We start from the raw sequence: 14173 nt of genomic DNA, 5'->3' as shown, positions 1-14173 counted from the left end.
CCAAAGAAGCTCAGAATTCTTTTTTTTTTTTTAATCTCCAGTTCTAACAACTATCTTTGAGTGCCCTTTCCACCATCCTAAAATTCAGATCATGGATCCTTTATCTTAATGTTCCTATAGTGTCTGTCTTTCAAGCTAACTCTTTTTGATCAGGTAGTAAGTAGCATGAGAAATAAATACATTAACTATAGAAATGAAATAACATTAAATACAGAAATGAAATAACTGCATCTATGCCATATATGTGCCTGTATGACTTTTTTTGAGTTTTTAAAAGAGCTTTCTTTGCACCTTGGTTGGGTATGTCTGGAAAAACTGCCACCACCATTTCCTGAGAAAATTGGCTCAACAGAGATGCAATGAACTGTGCACTAGTTGGCTGGGAGAGTTGTGAGGATTGGGGTGCCCCTTGAGGACAGCAGGAGAGTAGCATGAGCTATTCCACCAGGTGATGAACAAGTGAAACTCCAGCTAAAGGAGAATAGTGACAACCTAAATGTCCATTGACAGATGAATGGATTAAGAAGATGTGGTTTGCATACACAAGGGAATACTACACAGCCATAGAAAGAACAAAATAATGCCATTTGCAGCAACATGGATGGAACTAGAGGCTCTCATAGTAAGTGAAGTCAGTTAGAAAGAGAAAGACAAATACCATACGATATCACTTATATCTGGAATCTACTATATGGCACACATGAACCTTCCCACAGAAAAGAAAATTATGGACATAGAGAACAGACTTGTGGTTGCCATGGGGGAGGGGGAGGGATTGGGATGGACTAGGAATTTGGGGTTAATAGATGCAAAGCATTGCCTTGTAATGGATAAGCAATGAGATGGTGCTGTATAACACTGGGAACTATATCTAGTCACCTATGATGGAGCATGATAGTGTGAGAAAAAGGAACGTATGTGTAACAGAGTCATCTTGCTGTGCAGTAGGAAAATTGACATAACACGGTAAACCAGCTATGATGGAAAATATAAAAATCATTAAATAAAAATAAATAAATGAAAACTAAAGGAGAACATTGGACAAAGTTCTGGTTACCGCAACCTCCTTTTGGGGCCACCCCTCATGTATGTCTTTGTTTGTTCAACAGATTCCTATATGAGTAGGAGTTCCACTGCTCAAATTCAACAGTGAGTAACAGAGGTGTCCAGAGACCCCAGAATTTTGCCTCTGCTCCACCTGGAATCTGACTTCCCTGAAATAACTGTCTCCACCACTCTGTCCCCAAAGGTCCCCTCCCTTAAAGCAGGTTGGGGAGTGCCACGGTCTCCTGAGAGACTTCCTTGCTGCTCTCCAAGACCACCATGCAGACCCTTTTATAAGGCTTTTATTTGTTTGCTTAAAAAAAAAACCCTGCTTTCTCTGGAAAACAAAAGGTAATATACATGTGTGAAAGTTGCTGTAAAATAATGGTACCTCATACAACTCAATAGCATGAAATACAAACAATCCGATTTTAAAAAATGGACTTGAATACACATTTTCCCAAAGAAGACATATACAGGTTGACAGGTACACAAAAAGGTGCCAACATCACTAGTCATCAGGGAAATGCAAATCTAAACTACAACGAGGTATCACCTCATACCTGTTAGGATGGCTATTATCAGAGAGACAGGCAATAACAAGTGTTGGCAAGGATGTGGAGAAAAGGAACCACTGTACAATGCTGGTAGGAATGTAAATTGAAAACAGAATAGAAAGTTGCTCAAAAATTAACAATGGAACCCCCACATGATCCAGCAATTCTATTTCTGGGTATACATCCAAAGGAAATGAAAACAGAATCTGGAAGACATAGCCACATGTTAACTGCAACATGGTTTGCAGTAGCAAAGATATAGGAACAACCTAAGTGCCCATCAATGGATAATGGATAAAGAAGATGAAAGGTATGTATGTATACACAATGGAATATTATTCAGCCATGAGAAAAAAAGAAATCCTGTCATTTGTGACAATAGAGATGGACCTTGAGGGCATTAGGCTGAGTGAAATAAGTTCCAACAGGTTAAGGCAAATACTGCATGGTATCACTTATATGTGGAATTTTTTTTTTTTTAAGTCAAACGCCCAGAAACAGAGAGCAGAAAAGTGATTGGCAGGGTGGTGGATGAAATAGGAAGAAATTGGTTAAAGGGTACAAACCTTCAGCTATAAGATGAATGAGGTTTGAGGAGTTAATGGTAACACATGGTAACTATAGGTATTGCATTGTATTGTACAATTAGTATTTGCTAAGAGAGTAGAATTTAATTGTTCTAACTTTAAAAAAGATAAATATGTGAGATGATGGATATATAACTAGACAGGAAGCCTTTTACAATGTATATTAATTGCGATGAACAGGTTTTTTTTTTTTTTTTTTGTCTTTTTCCTATTTCTTGGGCCGCCCCCGCGGCATGTGGAGATTCCCAGGCTAGGGGTCCAATCGGAGCTGTAGCCACCGGCCTACACCAGAGCCACAGCAACGCGGGATCCAAACCGCGTCTGCAACCTACACCACAGCTCACGGCAACGCCGGATCGTTAACCCACTGAGCAAGGGCAGGGATCGAACCCGCAACCTCATGGTTCCTAGTTGGATTCGTTAACCACTGCACCACTGCGCCACGACGGGAACTCCGTGATGAACAGTTTAAATACAATTTCATTTGTCAGTTATGCCTCAATTGAGCAAATAATGATAGCGGTGGCCTATAAAAAAAGCTTTCTTTTCTTTTGATTTCAAGAATTCTAGTGTTTCACACTGATGTGTAAGGTTGGCTGTTTGTAAGAGATTCTTTTCAAAGTTGAGAAAGATTTTAGTGTTTTAAAAATGGACAGGGGCTTGGAATGGATAAGCAATGAGATCCTGCTGTATACCACTGGGAACTATATCTAGTCACTTATGATGGAGGATAATGTGAGAAAAAGAATGTATGTATGTATGTATGTATGTATGTATGACTGGGTCACTTTACCATACAGTAGACAATTGACAGAACACTGTAAACCAAATATAATGGAAAAAATAAAAATCATTTTAAAAAATAAAAAATAAAAATGGACAAAGGCATTGAATTTTTTTTTTTTTTTGTCCTTTTAAGGGGCACATCCATAGCATATGGAGGTTCCCAGGCTAGGGGTCTAATAGGAGCTATTGCCCCCGGCCTACACCACAGCCACAGCAACACCAGATCAAAGCCATGTCTGCGAACTACACCACAGCTCATAGCAACGTCAGATCCTTAACCCACTGAGCGAGGCCAGGGATCGAACCACAACCTCATGATTCCTAGTCGGATTCATTTCCACTGTGCCATGACGGGAACTCTGCATTGAATTTTAATGACAGACTTTCTGATGTCTGTTGAGCTGATAAGAATTCCCCCTTAATCGACCACATTTGCATCTTTAGAGTTAAACTCTAAACTCAAAGTGGTAATGAGTTTTTCTTTGCATTTTTAAGAATTTTATTCCTTGGGAATTGTACTCAAGATTTCCTATCTCCACTGAGAGGCTGACCCACAGTTTTCCAGATATGTGGTTCATATGAAAAGGTTTTGGGATCAAGGGTATATTTGGTGAAGTGAATTAATAGAGACACATTCTCAAGGTCCAGTTCATTCAGCCTCTCAGTTCCCTCATATGCTCCCCTGGCCTTCAAACCCACATTGCCTAATGCAAACCCATACCACCCAATCTACCCTGTACCCTCACCCCCCTCATTAAACCCATTCTTCACTTCGCTTTTGAACCAACATTTCCCAAAGGCAAATATCACCACGTGGCTTCTCTGGATTAGGAAGATGTGGTATATATACACAATGGAAAACTACTCAGCCATAAAAAGAATGACATAATGCCATTTGCAGCAACATGGATGGAACTAGAGAATCTCATGTTGAGTGAAATAAGCCAGACAGACAAAGACAAATACCATACGATATCACTTATAACTGGAATCTAATATCCAGCACAAATGAACATCTCCTCAGAAAAGAAAATCATGGACTTGGAGAAAAGACTTGTGGCTGCCTGATGGGAGGGGGAGGGAGTGGGAGGGAGTGGGAGCTTGGGCTTATCAGACACAACTTAGAATAGATTTACAAGGAGATCCTGCTGAGTAGCATTGAGAACTTTGTCTAGATACTCATGTTGCAACAGAAGAAAGGCTGGGGAAAAAATGTAATTGTAATGTATACATGTAAGGATAACTTGATTCCCTTGCTGTACAGTGAGAAAATTAAAAAAAAAAAAACCTTTCCTAGCAGTTTCCATTGTGGCTCAGTGGAAATGAACTCGACTAGTGTTCATGAGGATGTGGGTTCGACCCCTGGCCTTGCTCAGTGGGTTGAGGATCTGACATTGCTGTGAGCTGTGATGTAGGTCACAGATGTGGCTCAGATCTCGTGTTGCTATGGCTGTGGTGTAGGCTGGCAGCTGTAGCTCCTATTTGACCCCTAGCCTGGGAACTTCCATATGTTGTGGGTGCAGCCCTAAAAAAAAAAAAAAAATTTAAAATAAAAATGAGAAGGAAATGGGACTGGCAGATATTCTTTAAATCTTTATCATATTAGATTCAATAGATAAAGTCTACATTTAATTAATAACTATTAATAGAGTCCTACTACTCAGCAACGCATAGGTAACAACAGGAATGAAACTTAAAGAGGTGAAAACTGGTTGCCTCCTCTTTTTTTTGCGGGGGGGGGAAGTAAGCCATAGGTGAGGAAGGGCCAGCCAGCACACTGTGGCTCTTCATTACACCTGCCATTTGAATTTTAAATCATGAACATGTATTCTTTTGCTTAGAAGTGGTGATTGTAAGGTAGGATTAAAAAAATAAGACTCAGAGCATCAAGCATGAGGTACAGAATTCTTGTTGGTTGCACACATGTTCTTTTAGCAGGACGTGTGCATTGTGAGATAAGAATAACAAATCAAACTCAGACTACCGATGTGAGGTTCAGAACCCTTGCTGGTCTGTCTCCTGCCCTGTGTCCCCATCCTCTGTGGGACCTCCAGCCATGTTGAATGATTGGGGTCTTCAGTGGTTAAGTCAGGCCTCCGCATGAACTGTGCCTTTTTCTTCTTCTTCTTCTTATTTTGTTTTTTTTGGCCTTTTCTTGAGCTGCTCCCTCAGCATATGGAGGTTCCCAGGCTAGGGGTCTAATCGGAGCTGCAGCCACAGGCCTATGCCAGAACCACAGAAGTGCGGGATCCAAGCCACATCTGCGACCCACACCACAGCTCACGGCAACGCTGGATCCTTAACCCATGGACCAAGGCCAGGGAACGAACCCGCAACCTCATGGCTCCTAGTTGGATTCATTAACCACTATGCCACGAAGGGAACTCTTGTGTGCCCTTTTCTTAAAATGCGTTCCTCCACCACATTTTTCTGGTTCACCCTTAACCCTCAAAACTCAGGTCACAGTGCTGCTCCCGGGTCTCCCTTCCTGCCCCTCCACACCCAGGTCAGGTGTCTCTCTGTAGGAACAGAATGTTGGATTCTGCCTTCTCTGGGACAACGCATGTCTGGACATTCCATGGCTCACCAGGAATCTTAGGGCTCCCTAAGGGCAGGGACCTCTAACTCCTACTTTGTATCCATTGTGCACATATAGTAGATGCTGCATTCATGAGTAAGGAAAGGAGAAAGGAGGGAGGGAGGGGGTAGAAGGCAGGTGCAGCTGAGTGTGACCTGAGAGTTGTAGAAGGGTGGTAAAGAGGTAGAGGGGGCTCAGAAAGCGGGAATGGCAGGGGTATGGGGGGCTGCAAACAGGGAAAAGGATGACAAGGAACTGGGCTTGTCTGGAATTTCCAGATTCCTAGCTCAAGGTCACCTAAGCAGGCTTAGCTAATAATACACTGAGAAAATGCTCCCCCCAACCCCTTGAAAAATAAATGTCTTTCAACAATGACTGGAATTCCTTACATCTTTACATGTCAGATCCCCTGTGAAGGCTGGCCATTCCTCCTTTGTTGAGAATTGGCTTCAAGAGATTACTCTCACTTACCAACTGGCTGCCCCCATTGTCAGAAGGGACCGGCATGGCAGAGCCTGAGTACCACCCTGTGGGGCAGGGTGGGGAGCATGCACTACCACTAGGAAGAGGAGAAGGCACTGGATACCACTGTCGAGCCCCATCCTAGATGCTCTCTTCCTCCTCAAGACTCTTGCAGAGGAATTAAGCACCCAGAAAGCAACCTGTGGGCTCATAATGAAGGGTTACTTTCATCCTTAAAGTTGGGCAGGGACTCCTAAGCAGGTTGCCTATCAGAATGAGCTGGGAAATTGTGTCAATTTTGTCACAAGTTACATGCCCTGGCCAACCCTGGGGACTCCAATCCAATTCATTTGGAGCGGGGACCTGGCATCTTCTTTTTTAGATAAAATTGTTTCTGCTATGTACTCAAACTTTGAGAACCACTGGGCCAAAGAGAGAGGAAGATCTGATTCCCATCTAAGTCTACCTTCCAAGGGCTTATTTCAAGCCCTAGGCTCTGTGTTTTCTAAGAAAGATGAACTTGGGAAACATCTGCTCTCTACAGAGGAGTCCTTATTCATCCGCAAGGAAGTCTGACTTACCCTATATCAGCAAAGTTTAATCACACTGAAAACGGGGACTATTATCAAAATTAGAGAAGAGTCACTAGTTCAGTAGCTAGAGGTGGGAAGTAATTCCATGTCTGAGTCTCGCCCCTTTACCCCAGCTTCCTTATCTCAGCAGGTGTGCCCAGGGACAGGTGAGTGTCACCGGCCCCGGCTGGCTCACAAAGCCTGGAGACATGAGTTTCTCTCGCCATGGGTCCAAGAAAGAAGACTGGGATCCGGCACATCATTCTAGAGGGAGAAATGTCCTGGCTTCGCATTAAAGGTGAAGGTTTTTGAAGCAAAGCCAACCAGAACCCTAACCTCAGCACAGCCCTTACTGGCTGAGTGTCTTTGCCAACATACTTAACCTCTGTGGACTTCAGGTTCACCATCTTTGAAACGGTAATTACCATTTAATTTACTAATTAGTATGTCCATGAGGACCAAATGGTGTGATGAATGCCTTATCATCTGAAATGTGGGCCACAGAATCACAACATGGGCATCGCCCAGCAGCGAGTCGGAGACACGGGACTTCAGCCTTCCTGTCAAAATCCACATTGTAACAAAATTTCAGAAGCTTTGGCAAATGCGTATAAAGTGCAGAAAACAAGCACCCAGTCAAAGTTATTTTTACTTGCTTCTCCTCTTCTCTGTCCCATGTCTGACTTGTGCTATTTCCAGCTGGTTTAGGACCCCTGAGCAAGATAGTGTAGCACTGGAGTTCAGCTGGGTTTTCAAATAACTGTGGTGCTTTGGTTTGTTGAGAGCTTTTGAGGAATTGTGCTGTGTAGAAAAAGCAACCCACTGACCACGATAGGTAGTGGATGATTTAAAACAAATGGAACCCATGAGTCACTCCTGCCATGACCTCTCCCATCCCACCCACTGTGGAACAATGATGGTTTTACCTTCAGTAAGTCCCCTGACACCAACCACTTCTCTCTGTCTCCCCATCACTTCCTGAGGCCAACCCACCAATGGCTTGCTGCACTGTAATAGCCCCTTAACTGGTCTCCCCACATCTTTGCTAGCCCCTTCAAGCCTGTCTTCCACCCTCCAAACAAAGACATTCTTCTAAAACAAAAGTGTTATTAAGTGTCTCCCCTGTGTCAAATCCTTGTGAGCCTCCCATTACCTTTGAGATAAAGAATAAATCCTCAGTCTGGCCTGCAAGGTCCTGTATGATCTGGGAAAGATCTGCCTGGACAACCTCATCTGGAGGCTCCTGCCCCAGCTCCCTATGGCCAGTCTTCCTTTAGCTCCTGGACATCGGTGAGCGTCTGCTGCCTCAGGGCCTTTGCATATGCATCTTCTCTGCCTGGAACTCACGTTCCACCTTTAATTCATAACCCGATCTGAGCTCTGTTACATTCCTCAGGGAAGCCTTCTCTGGCCTCTCAGAGTGCCCAGGCCTCTGTTATAAGCACTCTCAGCACTCTCTTTTCTAATTATAGGAAAAAATAATGTGAATTGTAACAATCACAGGTTGCAATGAAATATCTATTCATTTCCTGAACATCAGTCTGTAAGCTCCAAAAGGGGAGAGGTTACATGCATTTGGCTCAGACCAGGTTGAGTTTCCAACACCTTCAGCAACGTTCAGGGCCCCACAAGGCTTTTGGTGATTCTACACAAAAATGTCACAAAACAATATTGAATGAATTAGGCAAGTGATGTGGAGGAAAGGGCAGTGGGGAGAACAAGGAAATCTTCAAAACACAGAAAGAAAATCTGGTGATGGGAGATTAATGCCCTGTGGCTGAACAGCACGTCAAGAATCTCAATGATCAGAGTGGTGGACTTCACACTGAAAAGTGGGAGCTACTTGGACCTCAAAGACAGAAACCACCAACTCTCAGCCCAAGTGAGTGTTAAAATCGCTCAAGGAATTTCCTAAAAATACAATTGCAGGAGCCTCAGCTTCAGACACGCTGATGTATTTGGTGTGGGGTAGCTTAGGAATCAGTATTTTTACCAGCTTCCCATGTTTTTAATATGTAGTCTTGGTTAAAAACTACTGATACAAAACTTATGGTTTCCAAATGAGACAGGTTGGGGGGTGAGGGGAAGCATTGAGGGTTTAGAATGGAAATGCTATAAAATTTGGTTGTGATGATAGTTATATACTTATAAATGTAATAAAATTTCAAAAATGGGCAGAAGATATAAACAGACAGTTCTCCAAAGAAGACATACAGATGGCCAAAAACACATGAAAAGATGTTCAACATCACTCATTACTAGAGAAATGCAAATCAAAACCACTATGAGGTACCACCTTACACCAGCCAGAATGGCCATCATCCAAAAGTCTACAAACAATAAGGGCTGGAGAGGGTGTAGAGAAAAAGGAACCCTATGACACTGTTGATGGGATTGTAAATTGGTGCAACCACTGTGGAAAACAGTGTGGAGATTCCTCAGAAAAACTAAACATAGAACTACCATTGACCCAGCAATCCCACTCCTGGGCATCTCAAAGATACATGTACTCCAATGTTTATTGCAGCACTATTTTCAATAGCCAAGACATGGAAACAACCTAAATGTCCATCGACAGAGGAGTGAATCAAGAAGATGTGGTACATATAGGCAACAGAATATTACTCAGCCATTAAAAGGAATGAAATAACCAGCATTTTCAGCAACATGGATGGACCTGGAAATTATCATGCTAAGTGAAGCCAGTCAGACAATGAGACACCAACATCAAATGCTTTCACTGACATGTGGAATCTGAAAAAAGGACAGAATGAACTTCTTTGCAGAACAGATACTGACTCACAGACTTTGAAAAACTTATGGTTCCCAAAGGAAACAGTTTGGGGGTGGGGGATGTGCTGGGGTTGTGGGATGGAAATCCTATAAAGTTGGATTGTGATGATCATTGTACAACTACAAATGTAATAAATGTATTGAGTAATAAGAAAAATAAAATAAAATGCAAAAAAAAATTTCATTAAGTTATTAAAAGCAAAACCAAAACCAAAACAAAACTAAAAACTACTGATACAGCAAGTGACAGGATCTGCCCAAGGTCAAACAGCTATTTGGTTTCAGAGTTAGGTTGAGATTTTTGGTAACAAAATCTAGGCCTCCTAATCCCAGACTTTGAACTTTCCGCTCATCTGGAAACCTAAGAGAACCAGGGCTAGCATGTGTGTTGTTCTGCCTCAACCAAGTGGACTTTGAATGGAGACAGAAAATTAACGCAATTGAGTTCCTAAGAAATCCTAGACAAGTATAACTTTTATGGTTGAACAAGGAGGCAGTCAGAGTGAAGACATTTATTGGAATTTCTCCAAAACTGCACAGAGATAAACTAACTCCAACCTCATCTATGTCTACTTTTGGGTAGTTTGTGCCATGTCATATAAACAAATAGTACTTATTTCATCTGTCTTGAGACGGTGCTCTGGGCTGCTCTCCTGGAGCCCAGTGACTTTTCTAGATCCCATGAGACCCACAGAGGAAGTCCTACACAGAGAGTTCTGTCTCTCTAGATTATTAATATAATTGGATATAAAAGTGTTCATTCATCTGAGAAAAAGCTCCATGGGCTAACTAATACAGCAGCAATGGCATTCATCAAGTCAAGACTCTCTATTGGTAACTTTTCATTTTCCTAAGACTTGCAAGTAATAAAAAAAAGTAGAAAGAAATAATTTCCTATTATTTAACAGATGTGGTGCCTAATGAAAGCAGAATCTTTCAAATCATGCTGATAATTTGGGGAGCTCTTGATTGAATACACTACTGAATAAGAGGAACACAGGCATTCCATTAACTCAGGACAAAGCCTCAATGTGTAATGTCTAAAAACACAGATCTTCAACGGTATTCTTCACTACTCAAACTCTTTACAGCAGAGGTACCCCTACCCCCCCAAGGAAGGGGTCGAATCAGAGCTACAGCTGCCAGCCTATGCCAAAGCCATAGCAACGTGGGATCCAAGCCGAGTCTGCAACCTATACCACAGCTCACAGCAATGCCAGATCCCCAACCAACTGAGTGAGGCCAGGGATCGAACCCACATCCTCATGGATCCTAGTCTGGTTCTTAGCTGCTCAGCCACAAAGGGAACTCCTCACAGCGGCATTCTTAAGTCCCCTCTCCCACCAAGAAAAGAATATTCAAAAGTCAGGAATTTTCTATTTGGGCCAAAATGGTTTTTATCAAAGTAGAAGACAAAAAGAGTTAAAATGCCAAAGGGGGAAAAGGAAGAGTAGCAGAGAAAATAGAAGGACACAGATCATGCACTCAGCTATAATTATGCTTCACCTGGTCCTGAGGCAAGGGGAGGGATCGCCTAATAATAATTCTGACTATCTGGGTCAAAGGAACATGTCTGTACATAATGAGTCAAGCCCTAAAAAGGAAGAGACACAGAGGGAGGAGCCTCAGTGCTAATCAGTTGCTCAGCAACACCCACCTCTTAGGCTGGAAGGCTATCTCTGTTTTAGATCTGGAAACTCTGCCAAGTCAGTTTGAACAAAGGAAGATTAGAAAAGAATGGTCACCTACGAACATCAAGTGAACTCAGGGTTAAATGTATATGCACAGAAGCACTTACTTATGAGAGTCTGCTCATTCTGTTGCACCAGGAGTTTGCTCCCTCTACAGGGAGATACATCTAACCCCTCCCTTCTACTCAGCCACCCTCACCTCAGAAGGACATCAGAGAATGGTAAGGCCACGAGAGTGAAAGGGACCTCAGAGGGGATTTCCTTCCACCTGCTACCCAGCCCCAGCATCCTTCTGCAGCACATCTGACGGGTGGGCAGACAGCTGACACACCCCTGCCAATGTGCTCCTCTTGGTAGCACTTGGAAGCGAATGCAGACCAGAAGGATGTCTGTGTCACCCCAACAGCCCAGAAGCAGACTCAGAGATGGACCTGGAGTACAATTTTCCTCCCGTTAGGACAATAGGGTTTTCGTTGAAGGTCACATTATAAAAGCCTGGTCCTCTTTGTAAATGACAAGGAATTTGACGAATGTGTGGCATTTTTAATACCAAGCATTCTTTGAAAGTTAACAAGAAAGCCATTGCTCCCTGGACAAGTCCACTTTGACTCATTAAGCCCCATCTCTGGCCCCCTTATCTCCTGGCTAATTTCTATCTGGGCCATCAGGAGCCAGCCCCTGCTGGAGCCAAGTGAATGGTATGTTTCCCAAGTGGTTTGGCTCTGGTTTCCAGCACCATCATCCAGTGCTACCATTCCCTCCATTCCCTTAGTATTATTAATTTTAGAGCTGCACCTGTAGCATATGGAAGTTCCCAGTCTAGGAATCAAATTTGGGCTGCAGCTGTGCCTACATCACTGCCATGCCATAGCAATTTGGGACTGAGCCACATCTGTGACTTACACTACAGCTCATGGCAGTGCTGGATCCTTAACCCACTGAGTGAGGCCAGGGGTGGAACCCGCATCCTCATGGATACTACCACTGAGGCATGATGGGAACTCCCCTTCCATCCCGTTCTGAGAAGAGTTACCTGGAGCAGTTTCTGCTGGAAGATGGTGATGTCTCGGGGACTTGTGCAGTTGCGATTACGGGGCTTGAGGGGGCGGTGGATGCAGCACATGGTGAAGCAGACCATGTAGAGCACATACAAGGTGCCCAGGATGCAGAAGTACGGCCGCCCGTACCGCCTCCACTTGAAGCTCACCAGCTGCTTTACTGGTGTCTGTTCCAGGATCTGGCGAGCCTGCCATGGAAGAAGGGTACAGCTTGAGGTGACCACCGGAGCGAGGAGTTCTGGGTTTCCCACTGGGTCCCAGATGGGCAGGGTCACAGTCCACGTGAGCATCATTCATTCACTCTGCCTGCCATTTCTTTTACCATTAGTAAATCTCCACTGTCTTCCAGGCCTCATGCTGGTGCTAGAGATGAGCAGTGACCACAGTAAACACAGGACATATAGTACCACAGAGACTCTGAAAGATGAGCCATTGATGGTTGAGTGAAGGGAGAGGGATGAAGGATCACTCGGTAGAGTAGCCACAGCTCCCGCTGAGGCAGGGTGGTATGAGAAGATGGCAGATGCGGTGTGGATTGGGGACATGGCAGAACCTAGGGAGGGGTGGGCATGAGTTAGCCCATGTGAAGTAGCAATGGGCCAGATCATACCTTGTGAATGCCAAGGTAAGGAGTTTGACTTTGTTTTCCAACACAGTGGGAGACAATTGGCGGGGGTAGGTTCAAGCAAGAAGGTAGTCAGATTTGCCCTAAAAGTGTTGAAAGGAGTAACAGATGACATGAGGAGTAGGGTGTGGCCATAGTCTAAGCCAGGCGGTCAGTGCTCAGATGTGAGTAGATAGTGAGCAGTTAAAGACACTCATGGAAGTGGATGATGAATGGCATGGGGCATCAGAGGAAGCAGGACAAGGCAAGGCTAGAGCAGAGCTGAAAGGACTAACCCCTAGCAGAAAGACCATCTTTTCCATTGAACCTAGAGGGAAGGAGAGGAAGAATGGGCAGTTTCCAGATTCAGTGGGAAGAAGTGGAAAGCTGAAGGAGCTCCAGCTAGATAGCCTCTCTTCATCATGAGGTAGGAATCTGGGTCTCCCAACAGAACTGCAAGTGAAGGTGGTGAGGGATAGAAAGGGGGCTGGAAAGGAATTTCGAGGGAATAAAAAAGTAACTGTCCAAAGACAAGAATAAAATCTGTAGGAGAAGCTTGAGAGCTAGCTGAAATCAGAGACCAAGGATTCAAGGTGGCACAAGATCCAAGGGGCTGGAGTTCCAATTCCTAAGAAATCCTGATTGAAGCTTATTTGTTTCCAGGGACAGTCTCACGTTTTCCTCTACTCATGAATACCAGCAACCATCTGAATTTTATGGCTCTAGAATGATTCCTAGGAAATTGTTGGGTGGCAGATAAACAATGGGAACTAAATTTTGCCACCATCTTGGAGGTTCTAGAAAAAAGGACAAAGTATTTTCTACTCTCCTTAAATCTTCAACGAACGTTCCTTTCCCTCATATCGTTCAACCCACTATTGTCTGAATGAGCCATGCGTTTTTCCCTCTCTTGGAAAACTCTCTCTTTCCTCATCTTCCTGGTGACTCCCACCTCCCCCCTGGAAGCCCAGTTCCAGCATGACCTCTGAGACACCTTCTCTGGTCCAACCAAGCCAAGGTAACCTCGTTCTGCTGCCCCTGTGCATAGTACAGACCCTATGATGGCTTATGCTGTACTCTAAGACAATTACTGAGGACAGGGATGGGCAATTGGCAACACTGACTGACAGGAACTGCATTTTAATGATTTCTGTATTCTCAGTTCCTGCTAGAGTGCCTGGGATGCAGCAAAGAAGCTCAGTATGCTGAATGAATGAATGATAGGGAGCAATTTCTATTTGGAGAGTTCCTCTTCCATAAGTTTAGTATGAGAAAGGAAGAGGGAGGGAACAGAGCTAAGCAGAGGAAGAGTAGAGTTAGGAATGAGGTAGTGACTGGAATTTTCTCCCATAGGTCCCATCACTCTGTCCTCAATTCCATCTGTTTTACAGGGCAGGGCAGTATCTGGAGCCCAGAATCTTAGCAAATGGACATGTTCTGC

The 14173-nt window shown here is 43.8% G+C and overlaps 1 protein-coding gene across 1 annotated transcript in view; it reads right to left on the bottom strand.

The window, feature by feature from the left end:
- The window catches only part of TRPV5 (transient receptor potential cation channel subfamily V member 5), a 33549-nt gene that overhangs the window by 12151 nt on the left and 7225 nt on the right, over nt 1–14173 (bottom strand). The window contains 1 exon segment of the mRNA XM_047763663.1: nt 12104–12316. Within this exon segment, the coding sequence (XP_047619619.1) occupies nt 12104–12316 (213 nt within the window).

This window comes from Phacochoerus africanus, chromosome 16, assembly GCF_016906955.1.
Source record: "Phacochoerus africanus isolate WHEZ1 chromosome 16, ROS_Pafr_v1, whole genome shotgun sequence".
In the NCBI taxonomy this organism is placed as follows: domain Eukaryota; kingdom Metazoa; phylum Chordata; class Mammalia; order Artiodactyla; family Suidae; genus Phacochoerus; species Phacochoerus africanus.
Note: the sequence above shows the minus strand (reverse complement) of the source record. Positions and strands in the feature narration are given on the sequence as shown.